Source organism: Alosa pseudoharengus, unplaced genomic scaffold (assembly GCF_046254945.1).
Source record: "Alosa pseudoharengus isolate Yale_2024_CS ecotype anadromous, Long Island Sound unplaced genomic scaffold, YU_APseudo_1.1 YU_APseudo_1.1_scf_15, whole genome shotgun sequence".
Taxonomy (NCBI): domain Eukaryota; kingdom Metazoa; phylum Chordata; class Actinopteri; order Clupeiformes; family Clupeidae; genus Alosa; species Alosa pseudoharengus.
This window is the reverse complement of record NW_027468620.1, coordinates 15,491,064-15,510,875: the sequence shown is the minus strand read 5'-3', so window position 1 is coordinate 15,510,875 and position 19,812 is coordinate 15,491,064. Positions and strand designations below refer to the sequence as shown.

The 19,812-nt window shown below is 42.0% G+C and overlaps 1 protein-coding gene across 2 annotated transcripts; it reads right to left on the bottom strand.

Annotated features, from left to right (window-relative positions):
* Window positions 1-2,046: 2,046 nt before the first annotated feature.
* sfxn3 (sideroflexin 3) lies at window positions 2,047-13,914 on the bottom strand. 2 transcript variants are annotated; one of them, XM_076285717.1, is made up of 11 exons: window positions 13,837-13,914; window positions 12,127-12,304; window positions 10,817-10,987; window positions 9,905-10,003; window positions 8,135-8,210; window positions 5,436-5,521; window positions 4,394-4,521; window positions 3,805-3,854; window positions 3,210-3,259; window positions 3,016-3,063; window positions 2,047-2,743 (listed from the first exon to the last, which is right to left on the bottom strand). In XM_076285717.1, exons 2-11 carry the CDS (start codon window positions 12,288-12,290, stop codon window positions 2,647-2,649), a joined length of 969 nt encoding a protein of 322 aa, XP_076141832.1. In that variant the 5' UTR covers window positions 12,291-12,304; window positions 13,837-13,914; the 3' UTR covers window positions 2,047-2,646. The 2 variants fall into 2 exon arrangements, with proteins under 2 accessions (XP_076141832.1, XP_076141831.1); XM_076285716.1 differs by having other exon boundaries at window positions 13,736-13,871.
* Window positions 13,915-19,812: the final 5,898 nt, after the last annotated feature.

Sequence of the window (19,812 nt, the reverse complement as noted above, 5' to 3'; positions counted from 1 at the left end):
GAGCAACTCACACCCAAAGACACATTGTGCTTACGTAGTTTGTCACCGCTATACGTTTTGTCATTGGTTACACATACATTATCTTTGGCTGGGCCTCTTGAACTGTAAAATGCACAGAAACTCGAAGCCTCAGGACTCTATACTTGAACATTCAATATATATATATATATTCAACATATTTCTGAAAGGCGGATTTTGTTCTAAAATGTCAGATGCCAGTTTACATGAAAAACGGCAGATGAAAAAACAAAGTGGTGAGTGTGAGACAAGTGCAACAAGATGAGAAAGATATATTGATATAGCATGTTAAACACCACTCTTAAATACATTACAGAAACATGAACGATATTGCATTACATTTTTTGAACAAGATAGCAGCCTTCTCATGTACTGCAGTTTGTCTACTTGTAGTAGGTCATGGTCTTAGTGCAAGTCTTAATTCAGGGACAATAAGACCCCTCCACCACGGCCTTTGAAATGACAAGTGATTTCCTCAAATATAAGATGGAGATACATGGTAACAGCTGGGCACTGTATGTTACTGATCTGCACATCGAGACGTCCTCTGGATCACATTTTCATCATCTCCCACAGATATGTGGTCTACAAGCCAGAGCCCGTCCAACAGCAGGCCACACAAACCGGAAGAAGATGCTGTGTATACCTGTGTGTAACATATCAACCAACAACAGTTTGCACAAATGGGGCCTGGTAGTGCCCTTTCTTTAAAATATCAATCATAGGTCATTGCATAATGGTTCCACCAGTTTCGGTTGATAAAAAGAAAAACAGCCAACAGAGCATTTTAAACGTACAGCAGAAGAGCTTCTAGGAGTGCACTAGTTTAGGCCCAAACAAATCCGCAGATAAACAATCCCTCATCACCATATTAGAGCACTAACACATACAAAGCACCCACTGCACACAGAAGTAAATCTATAAAGGAGTTTAGGATGGCTGTGCCTGACGCCACCTAATGGATACAACAGGTAGTGCATTACATTTTTCTTCAACAGTACACCACAAACATAGAGCACTAAGGTTCAGAAAACTATTTTCCTTACCAAATACAAGGACAGATTTTGCATTTAAGTGAAGCTAAAGATATAGTATATAGTTGATGATGACAATTAAATAGCCACGTCATAAAAGCACATCACATAACCACTGCACACAGTTTGATCTGTTTGGCTGGCGGTGCGCGGCAGCTTAACCCTGCACATCTCAACATCTCTTGGTTAAACAAACTAGTCCTTACTGTTAATGTGTTATCAATATACTATTAATATCTGCTAGGAACAGTGTTATTGCCTGTGTCCATCAGGGCCGATGCGCCGAAGAGAAACTGTGCTAGCTGCACGATGTGCTCTGCTAACTCACACTCTACAATAACTAAGCTTGTGAATGAAAGTCAAGTGTCACAGAGAGGTGCATTCAGTGGGTGTGGGGCAAGGGAGAATACAGATCATAAGTACCACATAGTACGAAATCACTCGAATAAAACATTTAGCCACCATAAATATTCAGTAACCACACTCCACAATCATTAGATAGTCAAGTCCAGACATTCTCGGTCAGACACACTTGCTATACATCACAAATTAAACCATTAATGTTTACAGTCAAGGGGACACTAAGGGTCAGATTATGCCCAGGGGCTAACCCATTTAGTTGGTCGTGGGCTGACCTGAGGATGCTGGTGGGTTCTCACCAGCTTTTAATGGATGTGGGTATACTTGCTAAAGGGAGGGACTTGTGCTCACCCACCCACACACCCAACAGAGGCAAGAAATGCTGAACGAGAGAAGAAACAGGTGGGCTTGTACAGCCATTCAGCACCTGCTGCTGAGTGTGTGTAAAGGACATGGAGTTTAAGAGCACTTCTGTGAGCACAGGACAGAGCATGCTGTGTGTGTGTGTGTGTGTGTGTGTGTGTGTGTGTGTGTGTGTGTGTACGGGCGTGCGTGCGTGAGCGAGCTAGCAAGCGAAAAAGTTACAACCTGTAAGTTGCACAATGAGTTCATACTTGTCACCATATGATAAAAAATATATATATATTATGTGTAACAGAAGGAGAGGACAAGATGACACACAATGGTAATGATCTGCATCACCAATAAAAGGATTGACCAACCACTGTGAAACACATAAAGAAGCAACTCAAAGAAAGCATAACGAGTTAAATAAATAGACATTAAAGGAAAACAGCAAAACTCAAGACGAAAATAAATACATACAGCAAGGAAAGCTCAGCTGCAAACGGATAAATTGTTATAAGCAATTAAATATCCACCTTTCCCATCCTACAACCACAAAACACCCACTCACTCATTCCAAATCTAAAAGATGGGTAGCATCTAACCACACCAATGTTTGACCCCACTCATCATCTCTGTAACCATAAAGAAAACAAAAAAAAAACCTACATTGAGTCAGACCTAATGACATCCTTCCAGCATAGTAGGGCATCTTTCTTCCTTGTATGGAGTTGAGGACCAGAGGAGGTAACTTAACACTGAAGTACAAAATATCAAAGTATGAACACATTTGTATGGGACCCTTTTGAGTTGTCTGCAGAGGAAGGAGGGGGGGGGGGGGGTGTGGTGTGCTCTACGGAGTGAGACGGGGGGGTGAGGTGGGGGGTGTCTACAGGCCCTTGTTGAAGAAGACGGTAGAGATGTGGGGGCTGCTCTTTCGTATCCGTTCCTGAACGTCCGCCTCTAGGCTGCTTACACTCATGGAGCTGCAAAAGACGCGCGCGCACACACACACACAGACGCACACACACACACACACACAAACACACACACACACACAGAGGTCAGACACACAGCACTTGGACACAGATACACACAATTCAAACAAATAAATGCACCCACACACCTCTGGACACACTGATCAAAACAACTATATGCCAAATTGACCATATCGTACTACTGTGCACTGTCCCTGTTAAACAAATGTATAAACAATATAAAATTGTACTACCGGCACAGTGCATTTACATTTACATACCTCTTCTGGGGGAATAGTGCACAGCACAGAGGAGTAGCAAACACCAAACTGTGGGGAAAAACAAGAAATACATTTTTCATTTTCAATAGTATTTTTCATCATCATCATCATCATCATCATCAATGGTGTCAGCTAAATATGGAGTGCTAGAGTATCATTTCTTGACCTCTGTGCATTCAATCTCATACACTCACCAGAATCCCACCAAGCCAACCTGGACTGGAGCATTGAGCACAGGGAACCGCTGGAAACACAAACGGAAGAGATGAGAGATGCTGAAGACAGGGAACTAAGGATGAACAGCGTGGGAGAGCAAGTAAGAGAGACACAAACATCCACTTTTCTGCCTGAGGAATTCACAGGTATTCCATTCCCCACCCACAGACAGTGTAAACAGCATCTCCAACATTCTACTCTAAATCCACATTCCAGAGATAGCATACCTCATACCTAAAGGAACACTGATAGACGTGCCATGTTCACCATTGCAAAAACAGTGATGCCTTCTAGGCCTATTCTATTACTTCTGTTGCTGATAATGTAAGGCTTTTGCCATGGTGGTAGTGGGCGGTGGTAGTGTAGTGGTTAAGGAGCTGGGCTAGCGTGCAGTAGCCTGAAAGGCACTTAACCCCAAGTTGCTCCGGGGACAATGTGATCCCTTGTAATATAGCTGACATTATGTAAGTCACTTTGGTCAAGAAGTGTCTGCTAAATGTAAAGTAATGTAATGTAATGGTACTGTTTCATGTGGAATTAAGTCATTATGTGTATGTGAGTGTCTTTGAATACCTTCATGAAGGCTTTCTTCTCCAGTGCGTTCATAATAACAGGAGGGATAGCTGTAAGAGAGAGAGAGTATGAGAAAGAAAGGGAATGACAGCAAAAACAAAGCAACCCATCAGTCACCTTCACCATGTTAAATATACTTTGGGGCAGTCGTGGCCTGCTGGTTAGCGCTTCGGACTTGTAACCGGAGGGTTGCCGGTTCGAACCCCGACCAGTAGGCACGGCTGAAGTGCCCTTGAGCAAGGCACCTAACCCCTCACTGCTTCCCGAGCGCCGCTGTTGTTGCAGGCAGCTCACTTCGCCAGGATTAGTGTGTTCACTGTGTGCTGAGTGTGTTTCACTAATTCACGGATTGAAGCAGCAGAGTTAGTTTCCCTCTGTAACCCCATGGCATGGTGGACTGCGATACATGGAGCAGCCAAAGTCTCCCACCCTGCGCCCCACTCATACAATCATCTGTGATAAAACTGTGTCCTTAAAATACCTCTGTTGCAAGCAACACACTGCAAAGCCTGGTGTAGGCCAAGTCCTTGTATACATCAATAACAGCCCAGCCCACACTGGAGACCAACTGAGGGCACGGCATGCTCACCCATGGCTGGCACGGCCATGCCAATCCGGGACACGACCACCTGCACAATGGCCTGCTGGGCCGCCTTGGTCGATTCGCCCAGCCGGTTGCCCTCCTCGTCGGTGATGGGGATGCCGTACTTCAGCTCCCTGTGGGAACACACAGCATATCACATTTTTTTTGTGTGTGTGGGGGCGGGGGGGTGGCAGCCGTGGCCTACTGGTTAGGGCTTCGGGCTTGTAACCGAAGGGTTGCCGGTTCGATCCCCGACCAGTAGGACCACGGCTGAAGTGCCCTTGAGCAAGGCACCTAACCGCTCACTGCTCCCCGAGCGCCACTGTAGCAGGCAGCTCACTACGTCGGGATTAGTGTGTGCTTCACCTCACCGTGTGTTCACTGTGTGCTGTGTCTGTTTCACTAATTCACGGATTGGGGTAAATGCAGAGACCAAATTTCCCTCACGGGATCAAAAGAGTATATATACTTACTTATACAGTACATGCACCTCATGGCTTATGCCATCCCACCAGCACTGTTATACTGTTCGGTTCTAGAGTGCCTTTCATTATTCTTTTACGTAAGGCAAGGCAAGTTTATTTATAAAGCACATTTCATACACAAGGGTAATCCAATGTGCATTACATAAACAAAAGCAATGAACAATAGTATGTAAAAGCATACAAGGGCAATAGTTACAAAAAATGAACTGTTGGTGAACTTTGACTCTTCTTTTTCTTACTCTATTACACATTGTACTCTTTGAGCCACTATACATCTTCCTCTCATCTCTAGTACTACTACTCTACCATTCAGCGAAAATAGCAGGAAAACTAAACAGTCATCTAAATATTGCCTTGAGATGACCAGATGTAGGCAGATGACTGCCTACACATTCTTCCACACCATCATTTTAGTATTTTGATCATTTGCACGATCATCATTACCACCACTACCATTATTGTGTTGAATTACTGACTGCATGACATGATGGAGACATGAATGATCTTCACAGACGCTGTTTGTGGAGGAGTGACATTAGGGGGGATTATTTGCGATGACTCACCTCTGTCTCATGAAGGGGATGTTGATGCAGTTGGCCGCGGCGACAGCAGCGAAGGGCACAAAGCGACTCATGATGGCAGGCAGATGCTGAAGAGAGGAGAAGAGAAATGGGGGTTCAAACCTACAAGGCACTCAAGTCAACTGCAATCATGTCCACTGCAATCAATCAAGGTCTGGCTAGATTAGCAGTGACAGATCACTTTGGCATTTAGCAAGCAAGTCCACTTGTGTAGTTCAATTATTTACACTTATTTTTTTTCTTGTCTACACAAACTTGAGTCTCGAGCCTTCCATGTAAAAATAATCTAAAGTATGTCAGTCGGGCATTTTCCCACAAGGAATTTGGCACATAGACATTTGCAGATAACAGTTATTTAACACAAGAGACATTTACTGTACATGGGCTCAGCTATTCCACAGTAACATGTAGCGCAATCTATCAGTATTTATAGGCTCCTGGGAATACAGTACTACCATGTTTGTTATATTCTGTTTGCAGAGCATTCATACACTTCACAGGATTTATTTTGCATAAACTTACATGTTACACTATCAGGTGTCTGAAGCTAAACAACCACACAAACTATTATGTTCAATATGCTTGACCCATCTAAAGGCCAATGTGCATAGCAGGCCATCTGTAGGCAATAAAACCAGGTTTTCTTATAGCGGCGGGATAAAGCACACTACAAGCAAGTGATCAGGCCTCTCGTGCTTAGAGTGACTTCACACTACATTCACAGAGATGAATCACAGCATATTGGCCTCATCAAAGAGCTCCGAGAGCAAAAACTGGTCTTTACCATCCAATGATTATTGTAGCCAATTGTATTGCTGTATCGACAGATTGCTGTAGTAATATGGACCAAGGGTGGCATAGCATAGCATGTACATTGCATTTTGCACATCCTTTCAGTGATGTTGTAGTAGCTATTGCACTTTCTCTGTGTCTATACCTGGTGCCATTATCTATTTATTTATTGTTATATGTTGTGCATTCTACTGTACTTGTCTTTGTGTTGTTGCTGTGTGTTGTCCATGGTAGCAGGGTTGTTTACCCTTTGGGGATTAATAAAGTTAATCCATGCATTCACTCAAGAGTGTAGGATTTAACACCATAGGCAGTGCTTGGCACCAACATGGCCAGACATGGCACCAAAATACTATGCTGCCATCACATACATCAATTGGTGTGAAAATAATTCCTCTAAAGCCACTAACAATTATGCCCATCTGATACACAGCACAAACAGTAACTCTACTGCAAAATGCAACTTCAATGGCCACAATTTAACCTCCCTAGAACTCTCTTTTGTAATTTGTGGACAAATAACAGCATTAATTTTACCCGGCTTTTTTTTTCTTTTGGCCACACAGTTTGACTGTTGGGGGACTTGGGGTACAGCTAGCAGATAAAACTGCGGCCAAGAAACAGAAGCCCGGCTATTGGTTCACAAGACGTGTGTGCCAGCATGTGAGAACGGTGCCCACATGAAATAATGACTCACAGAAGACACTCATAGTCATAGCCTTGTTATGACTGTGTGTCTCGTGTCTGCTACAAAAGGTTACTTGGTGGACCATGTGACACCTAGCAGAATGGTTTGTGCTGCGCATCTCTGGATGAGTATATGCTTGTGGTACCTTAGTAAGATGTCAGGCCATGAGACAACATTCCATGTATTAGTACTAGCACTGATTTTATTTAGATTTTTAAAGAATTAAAATATAAAAAGCGTATTATAAAAATTCTTATATTTCGACATGTATCTCACCACAGCAAGCTCATAGCTCTACATGCATTTTATGTGTGTGTAGGGCAGACTGTCCTGAATCGGGCAATATAATTGCCATGTTGGAGGGATACTCTGGGGCTGAGCAATTTACAGAAATATGTGGTGTGTGATTTATGGAAATAAATGCCATTTTTTATTTAGTGATGAAAAATGACCTTTCTGCGCTCCATATCTGTGACACGAACTGATCTGACCTGACTTGACCCGAGGTTGTGTGTTAGCCTGCGTGCCTATGCACTCATAATGATTCTCAACTTTTTGCTGGATTGCCATGACAATGCAATGTGAGCCTTGAATTGGATGCTATGCAGGAATTTGCTAGGATCTCAAAACCGGATTATGAACATGCTTTGCCATAGAGAAACACACGATAGCGTTAGATTATAAACATGCTTTGCCACAAGAACAGACAAAAACGTGGGGTAAGTCCAGCTATATGAAGTTATTATTTTGCTGTCACTTCGTCTGTTGTATAACCCAGAATGATGTACTTGGTATCAATGGATAGCCCTGTGTCCCCTCTTTCATCTGATATGCTTGCCATATCGATGTGATCACGGGTTCACGAGTAATTCAAACGAGAGTAATGGGTGCGCAGGTGAATGCAGAGAAGTATAGACTGTAAATATGATGCAATTTGATTTAATTTAATGATTTTTTTACATTTTCATACTTGATCATACAGACAAGTGTGTAGTCTCTTTGGAAAGCCCCACTCCTGCTCTGTCATGCAATAAAGGTTTCATCTCGCTGCGATAAACAGTTCCGGAGCAATGTAACAGAGAAGGAAGGGTGTGTTTTTTGACGCACTTTGCGTCAATCGGGTTCTAAGGGTTAAAGGCTTTGCTTCATGCTTTGTACATTTCTGTGTGTGTGTGTGTGTGTGTTTAAGGTCGTACAGTACCTTAGCGAGAGACTTCAGGCCCAGTGCTGTGACGACTGCTCCAGTCGTGGCGCTGACGTAGGCTGCACCCAACTGACTGCAGAATGAACCAGAGACAGAGCACATGGTCACATCCCACAATACTCCACCCATTCTTCTCACCGGCTTCATAATTACCCCACACATACTGCACATGGTTCCCCAAGCGGTCCTGCAGTGCCTCTCTGGGCCTAGCTAGCCAGCTAACAGGCGGAGCAGCATTCCAGCCTTTCACAGAATACAAGAGCTCAGCAGCTTTTGAAACAGATAATGCCATGTCACACTCACTGTTGATCTCAAGCAGGCCATATTCAATTGCCACGCATTCTCATTTTATACATAAAATGACAAATTTTTCATTAATTTCATACATTTTCCCTTTAGATGTCATACTTTTAAAAAAAAAGCATCACAATGCAGCACAACAGGCAAAATCATATTGGCATCAGTCACTGGGATAAAAAAGCATCACAATGCAGCACAACAGGCAAAATCATATTGGCATCAGTCACTGGGATATCAAATGGACTGATTTATGATCAGCTATTCATGTACACAACTTCAGCTGAACACCCCCCACAAGCCAGCTTTCCAGATCAGGGGCCGTATTCACAAAGCCTTTTATCTTACCACTAGGAGTACTCCTAAATCACACTAAAAGATTTTAGCTAGGAGTTTTCTCTTAAAAGTTATTCACAAAGCCTTTCAGACCTACTTTTAGTAAGGAAAAATGACAACTCCTAAACTAAGAGTGAGCCTTCGTTGCTATGGATGACGTCATTACTCATGCATGAGAGTGACCACCTTGATTGGCTGATGATTGTAACGCAGGAATTGAGTGACAGGTGACAGGTTTGAGAATGTGTGCACTACACAGGTAGTGCGAAGGACGGAAGATGATGAATAAACTGAACTGAATAAAAAGGCCTAGCCTAAATGAATAAAGAGTAAGGCAAAACAAATAGCCTAGTAGCCTAATGAAACATGCGGATTGATGCAGTATCTTTGCAACATTATTAAATGAACCTGTCACCATAGCCTATGCCCACGTTTGCAAAGAGGAGAACATTTTAATTTGATTCACAATGAAACGTTACATTTAATTTACATGTTGACAATGAGTAGTTTTGGTTGTTGTTGGTGGCGTTATTGCATCCCTTTTTTGCCTACAATGCAAACTTGTTCCCTCGCGATTGGAAGCTCCTGTAGCCGCATACGCATTTCAAAACATCGAGACATGAAATGCCACAAAAAGGGTTTGTGAATAGGTCTTAGTGAGTTAGGAGTCCTCTCGACTTCTTTTAAGCTGTCCCAGACTTAGGTGCTACTTTTACTTTTAAAATGCTTTGTGAATTACTTTTAGTGAAAAAAATTAGGAGTCCTAAAGTTAGGAGTAACACGCCCATTATTTTTAGGAGTTGCTCATAAATTCGCCAGTTAGGAGCTACTTTTAGCCTTAAAATTCTTTGTGAATACGGCCCCTGAAGTCCAGAACAGGGAACATGCATTTTATGTCATATCTACGGTCATCTGCAGGGGTGTGGTGGAAGCCATCTCCAGCACCCGGGATGAGCGTGCAGTAGCCCAGGTCAAAGGTCGTGCTGAGGTAGCAAGGAAACGTGCGTTTAGGCTATACCGCAACACACGATGGTAGAGGACAGGAGTGAGAGCTGCAGCTCAGGACAGCGGCACAGGACAGAGGTAGAGGAGGAAGAGGAGGAGGAAAGGAGGAAGAGACGCAAGTCGCCCTACTTCACTGTCAGGGGAACGTCGCCACTGCGGTTGGTGTAGTTGACCACGGCGTTGAAGGACTGGTTGACCCACTGCCAGAAGACCACTGCTGGCGTTGTCCTGCAGAGCGAAGAGACAAATATGGAGTGGGACAGAAAGAGCGGAGATGGACAGAAGACAGAGAGGTGAAGAAATAATAGGATTCAACAGGAAAGAGGGGGGAGGGGAGACAGTAAAACAGAAAACATGTGGATTAAAACACCTCTAGAATTTCTATCAAATCCTGCAGCCCTGCAACCCGCCTGTGAAAAACCCATATACCACACAGGATTTGAAGGGCAACAGCAAGGTCAAAGGTTCCTTGTTAGACATCTTGATCAATACCACAGTCTCAAGTTACATTTCAGACTCAGACTAGAGTCTGTCTGATATACTGTCCAAAACGTTGCCATAAATAGACTGAAATGAAGCAGCCATGACCTATAGAGCATGAGGCCGTCAGACCAATGGGCCGTGACCATCGTGCACCATTAAGCTTAAGAGGCTTCCTGTTGGCGTGTTTTCTGGTTTAACCGGCCATATGGCTTTTGACCTCACAGTCAGGTCAACCAAGGGTGGGCACCAATAGTAGGATGCAGGTGAGAAGTGATCAGACCGCATGCAGGACAACATAAATGTGGGTACAGTATGTGATTGTTGTGATTATGTTGTCATTTTGTTTTTACCCATACATTGGGGCTAATAAAGACACAAGGCATTTCATCTTTAGTAATTCTTACTGTTTGGTGCCCACAGATGCTTAAGAAGGCTCCTTTGAATTTGAGGGTCTTTGAGGATTCCTCCTACACACTATTATTTACGCTAAAATCTTAATGCCACACCCATGGGAGTTGTGATTAAAGGGTTTTCACCTGTAGAAGGTGAGATATTTACCTGTAGAAGGTGAGCATGCAGCCAGTGATGGTCATGTTCATGGGCACCTGGGCAGACATGCGTCCAACCAGAATCATCTTCTCACCAGTGTCGGGGTGGAAAGCCGAGTCGTAGACGTACTTGGCTCTCCAGAGCTCATCCTCTGTCAGTCCAGGTCTCACAATACCTTGTCTGTGCACACACACACACACACACACACACACACACACACACACACACACACACACACACACACACACACACACACACACACACACACACACACACACACACACACACACACACACACACACACACACACACACACACACACACACACACACACACACACACACACACACACACACACACCTGAAGTGGTCTTCCTGACAGATCTAAAGTCCATGGTCCATACACGCTGAGACAAATGGCAATGGCTCAAGGTTGTCAATAAATTAACTTATACATACCGTATGTAAATAAATGAATGTACACACTAGAAAACAGCACAAAACATCTAACAGCTTTTAACAGAATTTTCATGATTCCTATTCAATGTATTTCTTCACCCACTGCAAATCATCACAAAAGTGAAAAAAGGAATCCGGACTATGTTTCCCTTAGCCGGCCTCTGTTATGGAGCAAAGAGTACAGGGAAACAGCTGCTGCCCTGTGGAGCTAATTAAAGTACCAGCTTCCCACACATCCACAACACAAGCTGGCATTTAAAATTAAGGATTATACATCAACATTTAGAAAGAGTCATGAATGACAAAGCCTACTGCTCTAGCCATATTTTGAACATTTAACAATGACTAGACAAATATAATGCAATCAATCAATCCTAAAATCAATCTAGCCATCCCACTCCCATTTACCAACAGTAACTCTACATGTATGGTACTCTATATTCTATATATGGCAATCTATACAGCCCACCAGCCACACACACAAACCCCAAAACAACAATGACTCATATTTTGTAAACACCCACCCACTTAACAGCAGCACCCATTGGTAACTATAAGGCCCTCCCCCATGCCAACCAATTGGCATCTTTAAATGTTTATTTGCCCTGCATCAATCACTGACCTCTAACTTCCCAGGGTAACTTTACCCCATTTCTATCCTACTTATGGCTTTCCAAAGTAATCTGGTTCTGTTCCTGTTCAATCTGGTACCCTGTTCCTGTTCCCTATAAAACTTTAGTGTAGAAACCATCTTTCCATCCATTGATGAGCTACATTAGTTAGTTCTGCACAACCACATGTTCCCCTTTCAGCAGTGGCTCTGCTGCTGCACACTAAACAAGTTTCTCTTCCCAAACTGACCTGTAGTTCTCTACAGTGACGCGTGCATCCTCTAACACCGCGCCGGACAGCAGCACGTTCCTGGGGTCCGTCACCATGAAGAAGTGCTGGGCCCGGCCCATAAAGGTGCCCTGGTCCCAGCGGGGCTCCTTGATGTTGATATTGAGGGGTATATCTCCAGACATCTTCACCTTCGACCCTAAACAACAAAGAATTCCAGGTGTGAGCATTAAAAGATTATATTCCATTTGGAACAGTTTGAGTGGTGCCATTTTGGAACAGCACTTGGTGGTCATCCTTAATGTATGTGTCCTCAGCAGGGCTACTCATGAAATTAACCCAAGGAATTAAATACTGGCAGAGGTGGATCATTTCATAGCGGAAATTACAAAAAGATAAATCCCCTTAGCTAAGCCTTCCTACAGAAATAGCTCTGCACACACGACCTTGTATGCAGGGGCTAACACAACTGTCAGTAAGAAAAAGAGTGTGTTTTTGTTTCACTAGATTTTGTAGGGGTAATAATGACACCGTGGGCTAAGCAAGAAAGACTGTAAAACAGCCTAGGTCCAAGTGAAAATGGTGCCTCCCATGTCTTCACAATCCAGGCCACACTAGTCTTTCATGTTTTTATGTCTGTGAGAGAAAAAGTGTGGTGAAAACGCATTCCAAAGTACTGAATCAAGGGGAAGGGATGACTCACTAACTGTAAAAAAAAAAGAAACTCAGTTTTCAGCTCAGAAAACCGCCCCTTCCCCGAAATCCCCTGTGACTTACACTGCCTTAACCCTTGAGAAAAATGCAGTCGAGTCACGGCTAAACTGAAGTGATAAAGCAAGGATGTGCTGAATAAACGTGAAAATACAAACCGCTGAGCAGCAACACTGAAAGCGAGCCAACGTGACTAAAACAGCCTGACAGATGGGGCATCCCACGTCACGCAGCGAATTCATCTCACGAAAAACAATTTATGGCTGCCAGGTGATGGCGACCCTCAATCCAGTAAACACCAAACACAAGACATTGTAGGACTAGCGAAAGTGCCGATATACTACTGATCAGGCTAGATGTGGCGCCTTTGACAACTAGCAGCTAACGTTAACGTTATCCATTATCGTGACCTAGCCAGCCACCCAACAAGCTAACGTAATACACGTTACCGTTAACGTTAGTGCTACCGCAATTCTTATCCCACCACTACTAACGTTGACGTTAACGTGAAACCAAAAGCAAAAGTGTTTTCTCTGCACCGTTGCGTTTGATGGGCAGTTATAACGTTAACGTTAACTAGGTGGTCAGTCCAACGATAGCAGCTAGATGTTTCCAAATCATCTGCAAAAAAGCAACATTATAGGCTAACGTTAACGTGTTTTGCTAAGTTACAGCAGAGTTGAAGAGGCAGGCAAACTAAAAATAAGAGTGAAAAAACGTTTTACATTTATGATTCACAACTTATGGCAGTTTAGCCTAGCCGGGCAGATTCTATCTATCAATAACATTGCTCCATGTCAGAATGCTAGCCGACCACCTAGCGAGCGAGCAATATGTCAAAGGAAAAGAACTGAAAGTCTATACGCTGAGCGGAAGAAACACATTCACGAGCACATGTCTTGAACGCATCCGAACATACCTGTGTCTGTCTATGATCGTCAAATATTGCAAGATTTAAAACAGTGACCTCTGAATTGTATCTAACACTGGTCAGCCAGCACACACATTCAGCATATCTACCTTGAATTCAGAGAGGGAGATAAGTCACCTACAACAGCAGCCCAAGCTACGCTTGACCGACGTAAAACAGTGAGCTCACTAAAAAGTGTGTTCGGCGATTGGATGATTCGACAGGGTGTGGAAAACAAGTTGGATATGATTGGTTTGTCAAGTAATTTCCTGTTTGTGTCCTCAGTCACTGGAAGCACATTTGACAAGTGACAAGCACATTTTTAGAGTTGTCTAGAACAACTGTTCAAACTGAACATTATAACATTCATGAAAGGCAGGGAAATCTCTTGATTTGTTTTTTTTTATGCCCATATCAGGGGTAGCCTAGGCTAGTGTCCCATCGTCCAGTGTGACCATTTGTGGTTCACACATTGAACCTACCTGCTGAGATTTTTAAGCCATCCTTTATATTAGAGGAGAGCAGCTTCACAGAAGAGAACTTGTGACGGCAAATTTGAGGAAAAGTTGGTAAACCACCCCTCTTACCTAATTTGAGGGTGCTGACAGATAACCTTCAACTGTGAACTGCATCTACCGTCAGCAACAACCGACAAGTAAAAAACATTTTACTTAGGCTATAGTAACACTGGATTTGGTATGTGTGCTTGCCTCCATACTAGAGCTTGATAATGTGCTCTTCTAATATGACATTAAGCAGCATCACCTGTTGGTGGTAGAGCCTATCCTCGACATCTAGAAAATGGAGTGGCTCTGTCATAGTGTTGTCACGATACCAAAATTTTGACTTTGATACAATACCTGCCATAAATATCTTGATACTCGATACTAAAACGATATCCAAATCCTAAAATATCTGGAAAAAGAAAGGACACTGGCCTCCTCCAAGTGTATTGAGTCATTTGTGTTGCATTTGGTGCACTTTTGGTCAATTCTGGGTTTTAAACTTCTAAACTTCCTACATAATTATTATTTTTTGTAGTCGGTAAAATAGTAGTTTGTGTGTGTAAGAAATGTATTTCAATTAATCATAAAATGGCCCTGATCACTAGACATTAAGAAATCATGTTCATTTCAAATACTTATATTACTGACAACAGTAGTCCGGCCAGGATTGTCATTTAAAAAGTGAAGTTGCAGCCCTCAACTGATGTTGATGTTGTCATGTTGTGTTTTGGCCTGATGCACCACCCTCCACCTATCTACTAATCACTAAGTCAGTAGTGTTTCGGCATCCGGGTTGCCAGCTCTGCCAGTCAGAGTGGAGGGGAAGGGAATACACCGCTCTACAGTAATTTGAAAGTGATTGTAGTACCAGTTTTCACCACAATCTTACATATGGTTCCTTTAAATAGCCAAAGTAGGCTAGATCAAGGTCAGTGTTCAAATTACTGCATGCCAATCACTTAATGCTATGCAGAAGAGCCTAATCTTTAGGCCATCTGATGTAGGATACCCTAGGCCTTCCTGCACTCTAAAAAATGCTGGGTTGAAAACAACCCAAACTGGGTTGTTTTCAACCCAGCCGCTGAGTAAAATGTGGTCCAACACAGCATTGGGTTATCTTAACCAAGCAAATTGGGTTACTAAATTTAACCCAACAACTGGGTTGACATTTAACCAATATGTTGGGTTATGTTGACACAACTGTTTAGTTAAAGTTACGTAACGTTTGGGTTATGTAACCAAATCCCCCCAAAACTACTGGTTGATTTTTTTCTGCTTGTACAAACTTGTAATAACTCAAAGTTTGTATTTACTTACTTGAAAGTCACACCTTCTGTTAACAGCTTTAGGCCTGATATAGACAGTCTATATTAAATGTCCATCAAAAGCCATGCAATGAAATAAAACAGTTAAACATAATTATTTATTTGATAGTTTTCTTTATTTTTGAATAGATAGCCTAGTATAAATGCATGTGATACTTCCATGAAGGCAGGCAGATTCCAAAGTCCGTTTTGGGGGTCAGTCCTGTCAATCAAAGAAAAAAAGAGTGCATTTTAATCACGGTTAGCCTACAAAACTTTATATCAAGACGTGCATGAACCATTACCAGTGAATGATGTTGACAGACATAAAAATCCACGAGGAGACAAATTATTAGTGCAACACACTCGGAAACCATGACCACCTTATATTATGGAGTTGTTTTAAACATAATACCGGTAATACAAAACGTGCGTTTATGTCAGATGAGCTTGATAACACTAGAAGGTAACATTACCATTAATGTTAGCCTAACATTAGGCTGACAGTCAGCAGTGCTAACGTTAGCTAGCTATGTTAACACATTCTTAGTGAATCCAAGTTAATGTTACCACAAGAACCACCCAGTAAGTTACATGGCTATAATATGAGGCTACCCTGAATGATTTAATAAGATGTTGTTTGGCATGATTATTATCGTAAGTTACGTGTGTTGTGAAGAGACTACTTCGACTGTGTTAGCTAGTTGACAAACGTTAGCCACGAAGCATATTTAATTAGCATAAAGTTTCCAAGTCTGCTACCAGCTGCTGGTATGCTAATTGTAGTTCGTTGTAAAAGTTTGTTTTGTTTCTGTTCAGCAGTTCCTACCCAGTGAATACAGAAATATGTTTTATGAGTCTGTCTTTGTGTAGATTTAACATTAACAGTAGCTAATATTAGCTGGAATGAATGACACCTGCTAACCTGCTTGAAGCTGAACGAAATGGCAGGCAGATTATACCTTGATATCACGAAGGGTATGTCTCTGGGTGGACTTTTAAAATCCGTCTGGATAAAAATAAATAAAAGCAGATACATACCTTCCGAAATCACCTGATTTCCATTGCATGTTGACAGCTGCTGGACTGGACGGTTGAAAGAATATGCCTGCCTGCCGATTTTTTTCTCTCAACCTTCAAATAACTATGCAGCTGTGTTGAAGTCACCCTGGTGCTGGGTAGTGTACTCCACGTCAGGTGGGGGACAGGGGGGAGCACAGCCCTAAACTATCAACCCAGCAGTGATAAACTATCAACCCAGCAAGCTGGGTTACAGAAATGACCCAATAGGAGTAAAAACAACCAAACAAAACGACCCAACAGCCTCAACCCAGCGTTTGGGTTGAAAAAATAACCCAGCATTTTTTAGAGTGTGTGTTTATGGGATTTATTTGACAGTTGCAAAGGGAAAAAAGTGAATGTAGTCTTCTTTGCTCCCAGTGTTATTTAATAAGTACGTTTCAACCACTCTTTGGATCTTAATCAGATAGGTCTACACCATCATTACATTACATTACATTTGGCTGACGCATTTTTAACCAAAGCGACTAACAACATGGTAACAGTTAAGTTTTAAAATAATTCTCTCAACAATTTTAGGACAATTTAAAAACGGTAGAGTACAGTTAGCATAAGTGCATCAGTGAGTGCTGTTTTTAAACAGTTGAGTGTCAGTTCAAGACGGGTGGTAAGTGCTAGGATCAGCAAGACTTGTTGTAAGTGGTGCTATGAAAGGAGATGTTCTCTAAAGAGCTGGGTCTTCAGGAGTTTTTTGAAAATGGAGAGGGATGACCCTGCCCTTGTAGGAACTGGCAGTGTTCCACCAATGAGGAACAACAGATGAGAAAAGTTTGGATTGGCCTGAGCGTATCTGTTGCAATATCTGTGTGCATTCCTTCAACATCATTTTCTATCACATAACAAATACCAAATAAAGATACAAAAGTTTCTTACAAACATTCCTGCATACTTCTTAAATGTGCTGCAGTCAGATGGGTGTCCTAAAGACATATCTAGATCTTGAGCATCTATTACCAGTGTTGAATGAGCAGTTTTTGCAGTGATCACTACTGGACATTCCACATTGCTAGACAGCACTTGAGTGAGGATAGACTTATTTCCACTTCACAAATAAATAACCATCGTTATCTGCAATAGCTACAGTACAGGGACATTAATCAGTTCATAGCTGAAGATTTGCTAGGTCCACTTCCCTTTCAGCATCATATGCATTAATGATGCACTGGAGAATGTTTCTTTTTGTTGCACTATGAAGGATATCTTGTATAATTTTTTTGCAAATAATGCAATCTCCATAGCACTCTTCAGCAACCCTCAAATATGCACACTCTTCCATTTTGTTGCATGGCTGGAATTTGAATGATAGGAAAGAGCACCAGTGAGATGTTTTAACTAGGCAAGCACAGTCACCTTATCAGTGTGAATCCTCTGTGAAGACTGACAACTGTTTATAATAGTTAGTGACAAAGTACTTTCTACAGAAAAATGAGCAGTCACCTACTATTCTATCAATGTAGTATCAAGGAATCTATTTTGCTTCTAAATGTCATACTGAGTTTTAGCTATTATTTCAATTTATATTTTAATTTTAGCTTATTTTCATCTGCTACTTGAGGGTCATTGGGGTAATTCCTGTCCTGTCCTACAACATATTTGATACATAAAGAGTATGTTAATGCCTTATTTGTTGCAATTCCTATGATATCTGATGGCAAAACCAAAAATAATGTGAATTATGCTAATTATGCTAATTATCAAGCTAAAAACTCAAAATTGAGCTTGGTAAACAAAATATTTGAATTCAGCACCCTCAAATTGTGTGAAATAGCCCCTTTGCCGACTTTTCCTCAAATTTGCCAACAGGACTTTTTCTGAATGTTTGTTAGCTATCTGCTCTCCCTCTATATAATATAATCCAGATTTTAATATTTATCAGACATGCATTTGACGTTGTTGAGAGGAGATTACATTATGTTGTTTTGCCACTAGATGGCAGTAAATGCCTGTAAAATGAATGCATTTTGTAATGCAGTATTTGGTTTAGCACTTTGGCAGGAAAGTAGGCTAAATTCTACAAGAGAAGTTTGTTATGTCGCATAGGCTATGGCTACTGTAAAAGCTTGGTGCATAGATGCAGAGCTTCGGGACTTATTAAATTAATACACAGGATTAGATGTTAAAATCCCTTGTGCCAAAATCCAAGGTAACTACTAGGCCTACAGATATTGTAAGTACTATAATGAATAATAGCCTACCCTGTAATTACCAGAGAATGGTCATGCCTTTGAAGTGACCATGCCACTCAAAGTCCTAAACTGGGTTACCTGTGGTAGGCTAATCCAATCACAACTCCTGAGAGGCGGGATAAAGGAAGCCTACAGCCGTCATTCTCTCAGGTGAGGTCATTGTGCCCAACATGGGATCAGGTAATGCCGATGCAACTTTTATTCAGCAGTTTAGTTGAACTATGTTTGGCAAATCATTCGTGTTTTTGTGTAGGTAGGCTACTTCACTATATATCTGATTCTTTTTTAGTTAGGCTATATTTGGGATACTGTAGAGATAGCCTATTTAACTTGTTAAGGCGTTGATGTTAACTGCAATTGTACGAACTGATGCATTAGGGATGTAACTGCTAATTATAATCGCCAAAAGTGTTGGGGAAACATTTGGAAAGACATGAGGGTTGTTTATGTGCCAGATAGAAGTGCTTAGGGCAACCCCATTACAGAGATGGAGAGTGGAATTTAATTAAATCGAAAAGTGAAATTGATCTTTGAGAGAAAGAAGCCTACTTTGCCGCCTGCGCAGTACTTTTACGCAACCTGTTGCTGTCCGAGGTCCTGGCATAACCACGCATGGTACACCTTTCCCCTGGTCGTTGCCTTCAAGGGACTTACTGCCAAAAGTGAGTGTAAACTTTCTTAACCAGGTCACTGATATTTTGTCTATTTATGGATAGAAATCGAAAGCAATCTCATAAACGTTAGCCTAATCTAATCTCGATTATTCAGCACTTCAGGAGTAATTGATCGTCTCAGGAATTTCATTCTTGCTCTTTTGAAAGGTTTCCGGTTTTTCCCTCTGGTTCATCGGTGGTGAAGATATAGGGAAATACAAAAAAAAAAACAGCAATGAGTGACTCCTGTCTGTCAGATGGGGAACCTGCGGAGAAGGAACCCCTCACCGTCGTCCAGTTTGGGCAGCTTGGAGCCAAGCCAAGTGTGGAGCTTTATTTTAAGTCAAGACATGAATA

Coding starts and splice junctions, on each gene's coding strand:
- sfxn3 (XM_076285717.1), bottom strand. CDS start 12,290: ATGTCTGGAGATATACCCCTCAATATCAACATCAAGGAGCCCCGCTGG. Junction 10,004..10,816: donor TGCATGCTCACCTTCTACAG/GTAAATATCTCA, acceptor TTCGCTCTGCAG/GACAACGCCAGCAGTGGTCT. Junction 3,260..3,804: donor AGAAGAAAGCCTTCATGAAG/GTATTCAAAGAC, acceptor TTGTGTTTCCAG/CGGTTCCCTGTGCTCAATGC.